This window comes from Anarhichas minor, unplaced genomic scaffold (genome assembly GCF_050575085.1).
Source record: "Anarhichas minor isolate MPS153535 unplaced genomic scaffold, ASM5057508v1 ptg000042l, whole genome shotgun sequence".
In the NCBI taxonomy this organism is placed as follows: Eukaryota; Metazoa; Chordata; class Actinopteri; order Perciformes; family Anarhichadidae; genus Anarhichas; species Anarhichas minor.
Genome location: NW_027466488.1, coordinates 2,146,696 through 2,164,578, shown reverse-complemented (window position 1 = coordinate 2,164,578; position 17,883 = coordinate 2,146,696). Strand labels below are relative to the sequence as shown.

The 17,883-nt window shown below is 39.1% G+C and overlaps 1 protein-coding gene across 1 annotated transcript in view; it reads left to right on the top strand.

The window, feature by feature from the left end:
- The window catches only part of galnt18b (UDP-N-acetyl-alpha-D-galactosamine:polypeptide N-acetylgalactosaminyltransferase 18b), a 67,133-nt gene extending 56,851 nt beyond the window's left edge, over positions 1–10,282 (top strand). The window contains exons 8-11 of the mRNA XM_076109751.1: positions 1,075–1,212; positions 3,956–4,051; positions 6,419–6,583; positions 10,127–10,282. Of these exons, the coding sequence (XP_075965866.1) occupies positions 1,075–1,212; positions 3,956–4,051; positions 6,419–6,583; positions 10,127–10,282 (555 nt within the window). The remainder of the gene's footprint in view (positions 1–1,074; positions 1,213–3,955; positions 4,052–6,418; positions 6,584–10,126) is intronic.
- The last annotated feature ends 7,601 nt before the right edge of the window (positions 10,283–17,883 follow it).

Here is a 17,883-nt window from a genome sequence, read left to right as displayed (position 1 = left end):
GGTAGTTTCATAGAAATAGAATGAGAGTAGAAGGGACATTGAACTGCTTGCTCTGGTCATTTGACTAGTTCAAAACAAAATGACGATTGTTGTCAGTTGTTGTGCTGACAACAAAAGTCAGCGGCCCGTGAAGTGTTTTACACTCACTATAGTTTGAGATCTCCCTTTTGGCCTGCCTTCCACACTAAGCCCAGCGTTTTCCTTTTTTCTGTCTCTTGTTGACGCTCATCATGTAGCCTGGGCTTACAATCACATGCAGTTATCAATATGTGTGTGTCCTGGTGTGTTACAAATTCCTCTCTAGCAGAGAAGCAACGGAGGTAGTGCCCAAAACACGTCTCTCCATGCTTCATACTACTCCACTGCATTTATGGTCCTCGGGGAGTCCGTGACTTTCCGCAATTAAGGCTTTTAAAGAAGTCAGCCCGCTGCAATGGCAACGGTAAACATCAAAATGGCTGCCACTTTGAACATCCGGCAATGCTGATGTAAATGGGAATGTTCACACTACTCTCATTCTATTTCTATGGGTAGTTTAGTTTCTGAGCCCGTTGTTAGGCCCCTCCAAAGGGTCCCAAGATGAATCCGAGGGCTTGTGAGATGGTGAAAATAAGTTCTGATACACAAATCTGAAATTATACTCTCATTTTTTTTTTTTCCTCTTTCGGCCTCAAACAGTTGTGCATGTGAAATTATTTGAAAAGTTTAGATGGGATGTTTTAATCTAAACAATGTATCGTATTCTTTAAGATTATATGCATGTTTTTCTATGTACAATATTAATCTGAAACCTAACCAGTAACTATAGTCATCAGATAAATGTAGTGGAGGGAAAAAGTGCAACACTGGAATAGTTCGGCTGTTGTTTTTTTAAATCGGACCAGGAAAAAATCAAAACCCTGCAGAAGCTTTTCAAATCCACAACAAACGGCTGCACAATGATTCTCGATGGCCCATTTACTGATTTGCTTCTCCACTAGCTAAAGTTAATCAATTGTATGCTTTGTGTGCATCTGTGTGATTCTCTCCGTGTGTCTTTGTGTGTGTGTGTGTGTGTGTGTTTGCTTGAACCAGGACCCGGGCATTGATATTGGCGATATCTCTGAGAGGAAGGCACTGAGGAAGAGGCTGCAGTGTAAAACCTTCCGATGGTACCTGGTCAACATCTACCCTGAGATGAGGATGTACAGTGACACCATCGCATATGGAGTAGTAAGCCGCCTGCCTCTTCATCCCAAATGCAATCCAGCGTCTGCAAAAGCCAAAACAAGTCTAAACCGTGCCTGAGCAAATCATTTTAATCCCTTGTGTTGGGATCCGGATGGCTGCTGTCAGGAGCACAAACAGTTCACACAAAGAGGAGGTTTGCTGCAGCAACTTTCACTCTTTCCTTCTCAATTCAGAAGTTAGAGTAATACTTTTCTCTTAGCTTACTGTAATGAAAATAGACACATATGGATTCATTTAAATATAGATGTAGTATTTCCCACTTGAGGGCTTTGCAGCTGAATTTTATTAGTGAGAGACGCTCGAAAAAGTGACAGCCAATGGGGGTTGGCAGTGTTTCTTTTTGCCCATTCCTAGTTGTTCTCAAACAGCTTTATTTCCACTGTCCTCCCACCTCACATCACTGTGGTGAACCCTAATACACAGTGACACACAGCCCGCAATATTATGGCACTGCTTTCTATGTTGTATGGAGGATTTTTTTTATTACAAACTGACAAATGGTGCATGAATATGGCGAGGAAATAGGCCGGCCTCATTACATTCATTTCCTCGAGTAAGTTTACCTCATTATTCTATATTTGCGACATGCATTTGATGGCTAAGTCAGTCGTGGTGGTTTGAAGAGTCGTTACATGCCAAGCCTCTTTTTTTTTTTTCGTGCAAAAACTTTGACATTTCCGAGGAATGTTTTGAGATCTAATTTATTCATATCTCTGTCTTCCTCCTCCTGATCTAAAAATGTGGATGAAACGAGGTGCAGGTGGAGGCCAACTTCCCTCTGCAGCTCTGTATGGCTCCGTATTCGCTGAGCCATGCCCACATAGAGCAGTGCAATCGATTCTGAAGGATATCACGTCTCAGTCAGACACACATCACACATTACAGAAACTAAAGATGCTCTTAATGCCATTCTACTTTAAGCTGATGTTGTCCCCACAGGTGTCTCTGTTGCATATTTACTATATCTCCACTGGTAGACCTGAGCTGCCTGTGGATTTTACTGATCATTAGATAGAAGTAGATATCTCCTGAACCAATGGGGAGCTGAATCTTCCCATAGCTGTGTTTGTCTGATCTCACATTTTTACCTAATTCACTCCCCACGCAAAACCACTATCCCTGGAGCTCCCTGCGGAGCAGTTTGTAACTCACAATCAGGCAGACCTTTGTCATGATGCGCATGGATAACCCTCTGGGCCTCAAAGTCTGAGTCAAGTTCATCAAGCGTAACGCTTCAGATTTACATTTTCATAAAGCAAAACTGAATTTAAGAGGATTCAGTGTTTATTCACGTTTTCAACCGGCTCAGGCTTCTTCTGTATTTTCTCTAAATAGCCTTTAATATTTATATTCTCTTTATGTGAAACTCAGAGAATATACCAGGCGGACGCTGGTATTAGACACACATTCTTTTCGCTTTTTTGTTTTGAAACACCTGTCCAAACTCATTCAACCATGTGAATACATTTCCATATCAAGGATATCAAGCACGGCACCGCAGCAGGCTGTGCTTTATGTTGGAATTATAGTTTCCCCTGTAGAGGAAATAATGTACTGCAGAGTTGAAGAGAGCAGGTTGTAGATGCTGCTTCCTCACTCTCACTGTGTTGTGGTATATATGGGTTTATCTGTGAGCTGGACACCACAAAGGAATTATCTGTTAACATTATTCATAGTCTAGTACACAATGTTTTATTCGCCTCACAAAACATTTCCAGCTTTTTTGTTCTTCATCAGGACGGTGTCTAAGGTTGTTGTCAGTTTCCTTATGAAACATTGAATCATGTGACTTAAAGATCACCATCAATACTAAGCATTCAAGACAATATCACATGTTTTAACAGAAAATACTGCATGAACTCATGATAGATGACCATGAATACAAAAATACATAATATTACAGACATCTTCTCAAGATAATCTTAGTATCCTTAACAATGGATTAACCCATCAATGGGTAAAAAGGTTGAACATCCATCTTTCTATTGAAAGCAACACATTCTGTATTCTTTAAACACAGTATATAGTATAAACTCAAAGTATGAATCTTTCATCTCTCAGAACTTATGGTTAACTAACTAATTTAACAGTCTTAAAGCCCCTGAAGAAATCTTTCTTGTTAAATCTTAAAACATTAAATGTTCATGAATAATTAATTTAACAAGAAAAGAAAACAAAATCTTATTATTTAGTAAGAGTTAAAGAATCAAAAACTCAGCTAATCTGCTTCGTCAGGATTGTGTGGGTGGGTCTATCTTGTGAAATATCCCAAACTGTCACGACTTTAGCAGAAAGTGTGTTCATGTATAGGACCTCATCATTTATAGTAAGAAGCAGATTGAGAAAAAAAAAAAAAAAGGTTTCAGGGCCTTTAACACATCTGAAATGTCTCATTTGTTCTCAATATATCCTGTTTTGAGAGCAGTTACAAACAGAAACCGAGTCCTTTGAAAGAAGTCCTCTTTATTGAATAAAGTCTGCAGGAGAGGAGTCATGCAACATGTTCCAGCTGTGATGGACTTAAATTGAAGCTCTCACTGGTGCTCAAAGTTAGAAACCATTATTCATAGTAGCAATACTGACCTGATTATGAATAATGTCTGGGTTAGTTTGTTCATGCAAACACTGTCATATCATTGATTTTACCCCGAGACAATTCATATATTTTGTTTCTTTGTTTATTTATCTGTGTTTGTGACTGTATGTGATTTTCTTTGTCTTCCAGTTGAAAAACTCTCTGAAGAATGATCTGTGTCTGGACCAGGGGCCCGACAATGACAATGTCCCCATCTTGTATCTCTGTCACGGGATGACACCTCAGGTTAGAGCCCTCTATCTCCGCACCACTGTTTTAAGCAACGGGCAGCATAACGATTTAATATACCACCTCTATATTTTATTTCCATCTCGGGATTTTCTTACTCAATAAAACCCGTTTCATTTTGAAGAAAAATAACCTTCTTCTGCTTTCAGATTGGGTCAAACTCAGAAGCTTTACCTCATAAAACAGGATCAGGTTTTCTATTTTGCCCTTTACAGAAACACTCCTATGTTATATATTAAACTCCAGTTTTCATACACCTCCATTTAGGGCTGGCATGTCCTAACTGAGTCCAGCTCAGAGTAAAATGCCACGTTATTGACAAAACACAATGTAAAATCCTGTTTTTGTTTTTTTTATTAAGTTAGATTATACCTGAACATGCATCACTGTCTCCAGCTTTCTTACATCTTTGATAGACTTCAGGATCATTTCAACCGCTTGCTTCTGTTTTTCATCAGTCACTGTCTTGAAAACCGTATCCCTGGACTACTTGTTCAGGACATTATCCCAGCCCAAAATAATAGGCAGTAAGTGTCTACAAATGTTAGCACAGCTTGATCATTTACCTTCTCCAGCGTCTCCAGCTCCAATCGATTCCTCCATCCCATTATGTCTGAGAAGATTGTTTTTAGAGATTGTTTAACCTTGCCGTGACACTTGTAAACTTGTCTTATAGTGTGAGGCTTGACTTACATTATCCCTCAGAAGTTTCACACTCATTACACCTGGTATTGATGTTTTCACCACAGTGCAAATTAAATCGGATTCATGAGAAATCTGTATAATCTTGTGGAATCTCAGCAACACTTTTTCCTTTAAAAACTCAACTTCTACAGTCGGAGACCTAGATAACTTTAAAACTTGCTAATTATAAATCTGTTATATGCTATACATCTCTCATAAATCCAGGCATTTCAAACAATGGATTGGAGTAGCACCAGCATTCCTAATGAGATTAGGGATCTCCTCTGCAAGACAAATCTAGTCTGCTCTATTTTTATGTTTCAGCCTTACATCATGGAGAGGAATTAGACCCCGGATTGCCTCTAGAATGACACATGTACTTAGCGAATGTCTGCTGTAGTCATTCAAAATGTCACTGAGTTGCTTTGGGAGAGTTGTATCATTGTATCCCAGATGCTGCTGTAAATGCAGTACATCAACGTGCTGAAAGAAAATTGCACAGCGACACATGAAAGGAAAGCGTATTCCAAAGCTTACAATCCAACACGTGACTGACTTTACAAGAGCATGTTGTCAGCAAACATACAGTACAACACTTCAGCTCAAGCGGTAATAAAATATACCGACTTAAGCGCGGCAACAATAGAAAGCACAGCCACATGCGGCCTGGCAGTCTGCGCGGCTCCCAAAATGAGCAGCACAAATAAAAAATTCACACTCGTCAGACTGTTTAACGTCTGGTGTGAAGGAGGCAGGAGGCTGTTTGGGCGATATGAGATAAGACTAAGAGAAGGATAAGAGTGAAAATCAGACAAGCAGCAGAATAAGCAAACATGACCCTGATTCTTTTAAAAAAATTTTTATAAAAGAACATATCTTGGGGTGCTTTGAGAGCTAATCAAGGTGTTCAAGGTCAGAGACAAGCTAAGGAAATATATAGACTTCTACAGACATAAGTCCCTGTTTGTCTGCTCCGATATGAATCGAACTCCTTCAATAGCTGTTAATCTGTAGTGTTTACTTCGTAGAAGTATCTCAAAATCATTTAATTGCAGCCCTGGAGTATATTCAGTTTACTTTCCACCTCTGTAAGATGCACAATTTAGCAATCTCATGCAGTCCATCCTTGTTTTTTCACGACCTCTAGTTTGTCACTCTGCGTGCACTACAACAAACTAAAGCCAGCGTTACGCCAACAGACTCTGAGCACTGCTCTATCTGTAAATACAATCCACAGATTCCCTCTCTCTTCCCTCTCTCATGCTCATTCTGCAAAGCCTTTTTTTTTTCTCTTTTTGAATACAGAAAATTCTTCTCCTGCCAAATTCCTGAAAATGATTTTCCGTTTTTGTCAGCTAAATATGAGCAAGAGAGGGGCACAATTATTCGGGTTTTTTCACCATTACTGAATTAATAATGAGCTTCTTTTGTGTGCTTGGCTTTTTCTTGTCCTCCATTCATTCAGGATAACTGTATAAATATGCATATTTAGTCTATATAAATGTCTCTTTCCTACCCAAAGACAACCCAAATGCAATCCTCATTTGCTGCATAGTTTATTACCTGTATGGTCGTATACAGCTCTGCAGGGACCATTATCGAAATGTCAACCACAGCAGTCTCAGCCTACAGTACGGCACTTAGCAGTTTGTTTGTAGCAGGATGTGCTGTTCCTTGCAGAATGTGTACTACACCAGTACTCAGCAGCTCCACATCGGGCTCCTCAGTCCAACAGTTGACGATGACGACAACAAGTGCCTGGTGGACGTGAACAGCAGGCCGCGCCTCATCGAGTGCAGCTATGCCACCGCCAAACGCATGAAGCTCCACTGGCTCTTCACTCAGGTGACACCCCTTAATACAGCCTTCACACATGGTCAGAAGACACAAGGTTAACGTGCAGCTTTCTGTTCATACTCAGCCTCAGTTAAGGTCATTTGTTGGACGTGACAGGAAAAAAACAACTGTGGAGGTAGCGTTTAATCATGCAAGTGGTTTAATTTACTGTTTGATGCCTCAGCTCTCTAACTCATTTACACATGAACAGTCATTGAAACTTAATGATTGTCGTCCTTCATTAGCTGTGCTTGCAAAATGTGTTTTAACAGAACAAGCAGCCACCTCACAAAATGCCCCATGACAGCGGGTGAATTGGATTTACTGCATGCTTTGATTTGATTTAGATCTCATATTGTTGTCTGCCATGCTGTCAGTGCAGTGTTAATTATAGCATTTATTCCTCTTTCAGTCAAATATGCATAGAATCCCAAATATGCTTCATATTAAGATGCTTGTTATAACCAGTAAAATCATTTTTATGACTATGTCGCTGCTGGACTGCTGCTACAAGTGCATGTGTTTGGTTTTACAGCATGTCGGTGTGAAAGTGGGAGAAGTTTTTATAATGCTTGAGCTCATACATCACATATCCTCACACTGAACTTTAAGTGGTTATTTTAGTGAACTTTGCAATATTTAGTACGCAGGATGGGGACATGTCAGCAAAACTGGAGATCAAGTCCCTGAAATATGGCATCAATTATTGACAGTTTATGTGCAAAGTGTCAAGCTCAAGCTGAAATTGATTTCCTGATGCAGCCATAGCAACTTTGGGGAACGGGACACTACAAATATGAGACACTTTTTTGTTTTTTTCATTCAAATGTTGCACAAAACCGGATTAAGTGAAGATATTCTTAATATTTTCTAAGTGAAATTTGCAAAATTACTTCACTTCCTCCATCCACTGTAAAAACCTCTCATTATCCAAGACAAAGTGATCTTGATAAGCCTTGATTTGGGAGAGAAATGAAATATGTGCTTGCATGTATAGATTTGTCATATTGGTAGGGGCTGACTAATAAAGCAAGCACATGTTCAGTGGGTGGGACTGTATGGTTTGTCCTGCTTGTGTGTTTTGAGGGTATGTGTGGGTGATACATTTATATTTTTCTGTAACAAATACAGATTGTTCTGTATATAGCATATAATTAAATCCCTAGCAAACCATAGGACCCTAAATCAAATAACAACCTCCCCACATGCTATTTGCTCACATATACATTCATCGGCCCCCTCCCTCCTGTCATGTAGAGAACTTGGCTGAGTGAAACCCAGCAGCTTCTTCTATCAGTTACGTTCCATGTATGCAGGGATTCTGGGTTTGAGTTTGGCCTCGCTCCAGGCCTCTGAATCACCACCCACATCTTTGATTTGTTCAGACATTCAAATAGGTCCGGTGTTGTGTTGATGGACTGCTGTTTCAGCAGGTTTGAGAAACAAACAATCGGCCAATCAGAGCTTATTAGGCAGGATTAAGAATGGAATCGTCATCCCTCTGTGAAAGAGCCAGAAAAATTGCTACATCCATGGATTGAAATAAACTGCTCTTAGCAACTTCTACCGCTGCATCGTTGTCTAAAAAATGAAGTCCACAGAACCGATATGTGAATTGTCCTGGCCGACAAAGAAATCAGCTAACATGGTTAAAATGTTCGACCGAATTCAAGTTAGAGAAGAAAACACTGCTCACCTGGTATCAGACTTAACTGAGGTACAGAAGCTATAGACTGTCAAACTCAAATCTGTGCACATATCTAAGATCGAGTTAAAGTGAAACTGAATGACAATTGAGCCTAATTATTCGGCCCGAATGCAGCCTATGGGATTCTGCAGCCAACACCTGGCCTGTATATTCATTCTGTATTTGAAATATATTGTTGCATAAGACTAAGATGTTACCTGGTTTTGTCTGCTGTAGTATATATACTAGTATTTATTTTTACTACTGTTGGTCACTCAGGCCGTAACACCATCAGTGGAAAAAAAACAGGCTGGTCAAAGCTTTAATTATTCCTAAAGGTCGACATTTTTTGATATAGGTTTCTTACCTGAATATCAAAACAAATAGTTACTATAAGACAACTGTAACAATTAAATCTGCAAGCAGGTATGCTGAGGTATACAAAGCACCCGAGAGCCCTCATAACCAAGGACGCACCAACCAAGAGTTTGAGGCCATTTCTAAATAGGGTTTAAACAGGTGGTTTAAGGTGTTTCTGGGCTAAAGCACTCTTTTGCAGTGCACACTGCCAAGATCTGATCCAGCCTTGGAAGACTTGGCTGTGGAGCATGTGTCTGCGTCAAACTGTTGAAATAATGTTTTTTTTAAATTGTGTAAAACTATTTCCTAATTTCTGCTCTAAACTTAAAACCTAAAAGGCAGAAATAAAAATAAATATATTGTGTTCTTTTTCATGTTCTTTTACATAATGGTTGAGCTCAAAGGTAAATTGTAGATCCTGCAAACAGCAGTTAAGCAAAAATAATGTTAAATGTTGTTTCCAAAGCTTTCAGCTGGAGTTTGGAGTTCAGCTCAGCTCAGTTGTCATGGAGATTGTTCAAATGTTAAAACATCATCGAGTGTAATAATTTAATAATCTCTGCAGTTCACAGCTGAAGCTGGTGTAACCTAGAGCGGGGGTCTGAAACAAATCTGGCTTTTGTAGCTGATTCATTAAGTTAAAAAAAATCCTTGATTCACTGGTTCACTGCTTTTATGGGCTGGCTCAGGACACCACTACATATTGGTCCATAAATGCCCACTTTCAGCAGTTATTACCATCTGTTATCTATAAAATAAAATGTCTCTTGGACCTCACAGACGGGCCAAACTCAGGCCAAAGAGTAATTTGGTTCAGTCTGTACAACCTGTCCAATCTTAAGGTCTTTTTCCTCCCAAATCCCTCAGCATTGGAAATCCTGGCGCTCTCCTCGCAGCTCTCCACACTGTATTGACTGTTGAAAGTCTCCTCTTCAGTCGCTTGCCCTTGGTCTGCCCTGACACCATAATGAGATAATTCTGCCTCACTCGTCGGGGCATGCTGGAATATTTCTGCAGAGCTAATGTGCTCGCTCTATTCAGACTCTGGCAATAGCTGATACAATAAAGTTTGTACATTTTGAAAGATTTAAACAATATCGTAACGGCTTTAGAACTGAAATTGTCATGTCCTGCATGCCTCTGTTTCAATTTATCTTCCACCTCAATACCAGATGATTTTGTCTGTTTGGATTTTTGTGTCTGGCTTTCCTCTTTTCTGCGGTGTAGTCTTGAAAAAACTTGGCCCTTGCTAGGAAGAACGCTAATGACAACACTGGCAATTGCAATGTTGTTTTTGCCTTGAAACCTTGTTGATGCTATCTGGTGGGCCCAATGAGGACGGTAGTGTGATTCAGCCAAAATGCTCAGTGCTCAGGGCGCTTCAGCAGCACACATCCATATCCATTCACAGTAGTGTGGGTTTAAAGAAGGAAAGTTATATTGTGCACAAAAATTGTTCTCTCGAGGCCCGCACAATTTTCACCATCCTGCTTTTATCTTTTCAGGGAGGATCCATTCAGAACAGGAAATCAAAGAGATGTCTAGAGCTTGTAGTGAGCAGCGACAATGAGTTTGGCTACCAACTGGCTCTGCAGAAATGCACTGGACAGAAATGGTTCATCACAAACGTGCTCTTTAGCAACTCCTTAACACTGGACTGAATAGATGAAGTTGGTTTTTTTTGTGTGCACATGTGTGTGAAAGGATAAGAATTAGGAGTCTGACAGAAGAGCAGTGCATTGTTGAACACGATGTCCTCTGATGAGCCGAGTCGACATCACATCGTAAATGTTAAACATTTTATTTTGCCTACAGGATCAGCCATAGTTGGCGGATATTTTGCAGATTTGACAAGGTAGTATATTAGGTATATTTTGTGGTAAATATAGTACGGTCAGATTTTCGTTGACTTAAAAGATGTAATGGGTCCAATATGTTTTTGTACTTTGTTCATAATTGCTACTGTGTAGCAAGTTCTCTGAACCTGTCCCTGCTGTAATTATTTTTATTTAGTGTCTCAGGTTTGTAGGTTTACTATGCGATTCAGCGGAACAGTTGTGGGAAAATGTTGGAATAAATCTGAAAATGATAGATTATTTTCTACATTTAAATATTTTGATTATTTGTAATATCTAACAGTAAAATAACTGATGTAAACTACTGAGTGCAAGTGTTTTTTTCTGTTCAAATCTTAACAAAAAGGTTTGCCCTACCATTGAAATTAAAAGAATTTGAACTTGGTATCAATCCCAAATATATTTTTGAATGTCAAACATTTTGAATGTGTACGTTGGCGCTGGGAAATGCACTGCAACTTCAGAAGACATGCAAATACACAAAACTCAAGCAAAGGTAGAAAACCTCTTCACCGGTCTACAGCGTAACGGAACGCACTGCAAAGTCAGACAACACAACCAAATATAGAAATGTTGCAAGTTGCAGAGAACTGAGTTATAAAACGAGTTTCCAGGTGACAATTAAAACTGATGAAGGTACCCATGCACGCGAGTCGTTGCTGTGGTTTGTGGATGATGTAGTTACTCATGATTTTCACCGCGTCTTGCACAGGAGGTGTGGCGTGAGCAGCACGTTTGCAGAGCTGCTGTATCGCCTTTCATGTAGACATGCAGTAGTGTGAACGGCTTTTCAATGTGCACTATATACACTATAGATCAATCATTCAGAAAGTTCAAACTGAAATAAACTTAAATTGCTGGCTAATTCTCCAACATGGTTGAGAGGTGTTCCAAGTGTGTTTCTGCATTGGTAGTATTTTTTCCATATCTGCAAGGCAACAAAATTAATTGATAGCTTGTCAAGCTGATTATGTTTTCTTAATTTGCATTTGTTTTTTTTCTATTTGCGTTTTAGTTGCAGTGTGTTGAACTCTCAGGGCCACCATAGATATGGCTGTTAAAATTACCTTTTATTGAGCAATACAGACTGATGTACACGCACACACACACACACACACACACACAAAGCATTTACAAAATAGAGTCACGGAAGCGGTGTCAGTTTGTAATGACAAATGCAAGGGCAGAAGCAAAGAAACGGGGCTGCTTTCTGCTCTGACTGTTGTGTGCACCTGGGGAGGAGACGAGTGGCACAGCCTGTTTTCAACATGTCAGTCCTCATTACCATCCACATTCAAGCAGAGCTCGGCAAACCATGGCATTAAATATACATGGAAACCCACTTTCATCAAAAGGACCTCCCTCACTAACACGTCTTAATATATGCAATAAGAGCGCCTCTGCATGCTCAAACTTTTGAATGAAAGCAATTCAACAAAACAGTATTCCCATGCACATTACTTACGCTTTTAGTTGACCTCTCGTACTGATTGGTGAGTGCTCGCTACAAACATTTCTTTCAGCTTTAAAAAGGCTGTAGATAGGGAATCTGTGTGTATATTTGCTTAATATTCTATTATCATACATACATTTATCACCCTTGTTGATGGAGAACATCATCTTGTGCCACAAAATGACTTGAAATAGGGTTTTTCATCAATTTTTTAGGTTGGCACAAAGTACACTGCCGAGATTATATTCCCTGTAAATGTGCAGTAAAACATACTTCCAACCGTATCCCACAGTGATGGAGCTGTGTGAGCATGAGTCACACGCAACACCTCTGAGAAGAGCTGGCCTGATTTTGATGAAGCCGGGGTGATAATAAGTCTGTCTTCCCTTTGAGATCTAGTATCTTCATTTGCCTTGATATGAGAATTAAAGACAGATTTTTAATGAGTACCTCTTCTGACTTTCTGGAGCAACTGTCCTGAACATTTTATTCATATGAGCAGTTTGATGGAGAAAAGAGGTTTTATTGTGAAGAGCTTCTTCATTTTAAACTTACAGAAGTATCAGATTTTGTCTTTTAAATGAAAAATGATGTAAAAAACTATTTGGACCAAAAGGGCAATGTGTATTATTTGTGGGGGAAAAGAAGGTTTACTGTAAAAAAAAAAAAAAAAAAAAAAAAGGGTGAAAATGTGTCCAGGAAAAGATTTATTTTAGTAGTTTTTTTTTAATTGTTCTAATTGGTGTGAATGCTGGAAGCACATCACCCCCTCCCCACCACCAACCCTTCAAAATAAAAGAAACTACATCTTAACAGGAAGCTCAGGATGAGGCATGTTTTTCAAAATTAATTTGTCCAACTCTCACTGTATCTTAACAGGAAACTAGGGCTGGAATTAGTTCTTTCAAAATAATAGCCAGAGAAGGTAACTGTGCCTTAACTGGGAACTTAGGAAGAGGCTATTTTCTTTTTCTTTTTCAAAACAAAAGTTCCCAACTCTCATTGAATGTTAACAGGAAGCTCCAGATGAGGCAATACAGTTTAGTGTCTGCTTTTCAAAAAACCTTGAAATATTCCACATCTTTCGTACATTATTGGTATTATTTAACTTTTAAAGCCAGCAATGCAGTGTCATCAGCTTTTCAAAATCCAGTATTGACACTTGCAATTTGTCTGGAAATGGCATTCTCCTGTTCTTTTAGCTTTGCTACACTAAGTGCAAAGAGATCCTTTGGGACTTGAGATTTGGGTATAAACTCTGTATGTAGCTCAGGTGAAGCTTAAGTTTACTGCACGCAAATACTTACTGGGCATCAACCATGAAAAAAATTGGAAATACATGGGACCATGACAAGCGAGGAATAAGGAGGTTACTTATTTTTAACTGCTACGCACATACTTAATAATTAATATTGTTAATGGGTAGGATGATTGTAAAACTAAACTTTTTAAATGTTAAATGTAGTTTTGGGATCCAATGCAAGATCCATCCGATGATTAAACCTTAATCTACTGCCACACAAAGTATGGCTCCTTTTCATGACATTGCCCTTATACGCCCTTAGACTTACACGCTAAGCATTTTTGTAGTAGGTCATATTAAAAGTATTTGCAACAGTTTGTAAAGTCGCTGTCCTGACTCAATAGCAGGCTAATTCTGATACTGTAGTGCAGAGCAGCAGGGCTGTGTCCCCCGTTTCCAGTCTTTATGCGCTAACATAACTAGTTATTGGCGGTAAATTCATATTTAGTTTACAGATATGAGAGTGGTATAGATATTTTCATCTAAATCTCGACAATAAAGCAAATAAGCATATTTCCAAATATCTTGAACAATTCCTTGAGATCAAATCAACGTCAACATCTCTCTCTCTCCCTCTCTACTTCTATAACTCATATTTTCGTCTCTTGTGGGAGGAGGCTCTGAGAGGCAACCTATCATGTCATTATTTTCTGCACTCGACATTGAGACATAAAACATTGAGGAACATATTCCTGGCAGAAGTCTTGGTGTGATCAGGGGAATCAGCTGAGTTTGTAATACCTCATGGCAAAAAGAAGCAGCTTGTCAGAAGTGAGAATAACACCCCTCAGGATCCAGAGAGGAGGTTTTCTCTGTTCTCTCTCCTGCAGGTGAGCTACAAGTAGCTGAAGGGAAGCTGTCAATACCTGCAGGGCATACGGGACAACACACAGAAAGGTAAACTGGGAATAGTCCAAGCAGCTATACTTATCAGTTGAAAATAAACATAAACCTCGCCAACAATGAAATTAATCTTCATTCACAATAAACAGGAAGACAACAGTGTTAGAGGGAGGATGCTGTAAGCCGGGGAAAAAAATGATTTACCAGAACAATGCACGTGGGCGAGAAATATGTGTTCACCGTGCAGCCAAAATGCTTCACATGTGGATAAATGTCACTGTTAATTGTTTTCTGTGAAAGTGAATCTGACTTTGTAGCTACGTTGCCATGCCTACAAGTCCTAAACTGCACATTCTCCGATATGCCCAGACGACAGACCATAGGTGAGCGCGTTAGCTGACAGGATGTAATTGCCCGCAGATGCAGATGTAACTTTAATCTTTTCCTCTTTTTATTTCACACTTGAATGCTTTGACCTATGCAAATGAACAGGCTGACAGATCTATTTGTTTTTGTGCATGTCTGTCCGTGCTGTATGTGAGGTAAAAGAACGTAATGGTGGATAAGAGGTTTGCTACAGGGGAAATTAAGCTCAATGGGAGGCTTTAAGTAATCATGAAAAGGCTGAAAGTGGAGGGTAAATCCTCTCTAATCACACAGGCAAACATGTTTCAGTACATGAGATTACACTGAAATGATGCAGTCTTATTCTGTGCCCATACTGTCTGCTTAAAGTTGCCTAATTAATCAAAAAGATGAATAATTAATAAATTAGCTGTTATTTCAACTCTTAATTGTATTAATTACCATGCAATTTGGGGGCAGAATAAGTTGTATCTAAATCACAGACATTTTTGCACTTTATAAAGTTGATATGGCATTATTTTGATGTTAACAAATTCAGTATCCAGCAGTTACGGAGCAACATTAGCATTCACTGGCGTTGTGTTTCAGGCCACCTGGTGACCAGTAACAGTCCTCTTTTGTTTGCTCTGTTTTGGTCTACACCATCTCCTGAGAGAAATATCTGCCTCATGTGACGCCCCTCCCATTGTCCTGGAGGCTGCTCTGTCAACCTTGGCAGGCAGTTGGCTGATATTTGAGGGTCATTCTCTTGATTAAGCTCACTTGGACCTTCCAGGCTATAAAAGCTGGTCCATGTGTTCACTGTCTCCTCAGCAGACATTCACCCAGCATTGTTGCCTTCGAGTTTTGCACCTTAAACAATTCCACAGCATGTTGCCGAAATACACATTCCACTGTTTGTTTTGTGTTAACTGACATTTAATAACTGTGTTGGTTTGAAGTATTATATAACCTTGCGTGGACTTCCTCCTTCTTAAATTCATTATTAGCTGCTGAATGCTCCGCTGTGTTCACCAGCTAGTTGCCAACTTTGTCTGTTTGTTGCATTGCTGGGCAGGTAGTAAATAGTGAGTTTATAGCTTTTTTGCTGAAAATAGCTGCCTGCTGCATGCGGCAATAAACAAACAACGAGCTGACAGAAGCTGAAATGCAGCGTAGAACTGATGGGAACTGCAGAGTCGGGTGATGCATGTGGTTTCAGCACTACAAGTGACACATTTCACATTACAGATAATCATTAAAACCATTGTTAATATAGAAATATTGATTAGTGCAGCTTGAAAACCTTTACTTGCATGAATCGGTCATGCTATTTGTCTTTTTCCCAGTTGAATACTGCAGGTCATTAATAGTCACTTTGTTTTCAGCTGTTAAAACAATGAGCCTGAATATTACATAGTTTAGCTTTCTATATCTGCCGTTCAAAAACACACATTGTATAAAGACATATGGCTCATTGCCTGGGCAGCTGGCATCTCAATATACTTTACTTGTGCTACTATTGTTATATTCAATAACTGTTAACAAGTGAGAGGATGTACATAGACAATGACTGTACCGCAGTCATTGTGACATTTTATCCATTTCAATTTAACTGGCTTTTGACAGTGATGGACGAGGCTCCAAGAGGAAGCCTATAAATCAGAATAAACAGTGAAATGGGTATTGACTGTATTATTTGCACTCTATTTGCTTTTAGCTTTAAGTAACTTCTCACTGAAGTTAAATCTGTAGAAAGTCTTTGTTATTATTATTGCTCTTTTGAAGAAGGTATCTTGTGTGCTTGTCACACACATGGTAGGTACATTATCTTAGATCAGAAACATATTTATGGTCCATTTTGCTGTGACAACAATAGTAGCCTTCTGACTGCTCACTGACAATATCCACCCCTGACACCGCTAGCCCAACGAATTTTAGACTTTGATCTAAATGAGTAGAAAATGCTGCAGTCCATGAACTCACATCGTAGACACACTCCAACAATGTCTAATCATTGCAATCTGAATTTAGACTGTGCCACTCCACTCCTGCAGGGCTGGTGAGAAAGACATCTTGTGAGCATTGAAGCAACACTCTATTTCTATTCTTGTCCTCCTGCGCACAGAGCTGCATTTGATACAAGATCCACCCGAACACCAATTGATCATGAAGGTTTCCGCAGCAAAAGATGATACTGCTTCTGTTCTTCCACTGGATTTAGATCTCTCTGAAAGATTTCAGTTTGTCTAAGTAAACACTAAGAGCTCTGCACAGCATATGTATGTATTAAAGTTTTGTGGTTTCATGCCGATTATAGACATCAGAGTTGTTGTGTCATCTGTTTTTTGGATTCACATGAATCCAAAGACATGCGACTGTCACCCTCAAGTGTGTGCTATTCTGAATTCTCCTGAATGCAGATAACATTAAAGACATGACGGCTTCTCTGCACCTGTCTCACACAATCTGTCAATCAGCCTGTCTGTCTTTGTCTGTCTTATCACTGGCCAACTGTTGTCAACTGTTATAAAATGTTATCAATAACTGCACTTGAGTAAAAATGTGCAGTAAAAATGTACATTTTATGCTTATTTACACTCCAATACATTTCAAAGGGAAATATTGTAGTTATGTTTGACTGCTACAATTACTAGCTATCTTTTAGCATTTTTCATATCAATTATTATATTTGATTGATCTAGATTTGGGTCGTCCTCAGACCCTTTCAGGAGGGGGCTGGCCCATTGTGGGTTTGATCCCTATTAAGAGAAACCCCCAATGCTGCCTGCTCCAGAGGGAACCGTCAGAGTAGCCCCAATTGAGGGATGGGACGGAGCACCACAGGGGAGGTTGTGGTTGCATGGGAGTTTTTGGCTGAAAGAAAAATACTTAAATATACAAATATATATATATTATATATATATATTTATATAATAATAATAATATCATCATTACAATAGCAATATAACATTGTCAGAAATAGTGACAACATTTTATTAAATAATTTCAGTAATATAATATCATCAGTAATAATATGAGCACAGGGGGAACTAGACTAGAATAAATATAATAATATGCTATGATATAGATAAATAATATATCATTAAAAAGACAGGACCAGAATCAATAATAATATATATTAAAGATTATAATTGTATATATATGTATGTGTGTATGAAACTGTTGAAATGTCTCCTAGTGAGCACAGTGAAGGGGATATTGCGATGCGCCAGCCCATGAAGACGGATTGTGACTCAGTGATTTCTTTCCAAAAGTGTTTAATTGTTGTGCAGTGCCAAGTGACGTGATATAGCTATTCAGGCTATTTTGTGTGCAATATGAATGGATGTCTGATGTAATCCCATTTTAAACATTGTTTGGCCAGTGTAGTGAATTATGTGGAGTATCTTATACTGTATGAGTTGTAGATGAGATGTAGAAGTCGGCATCAGGAGTGAT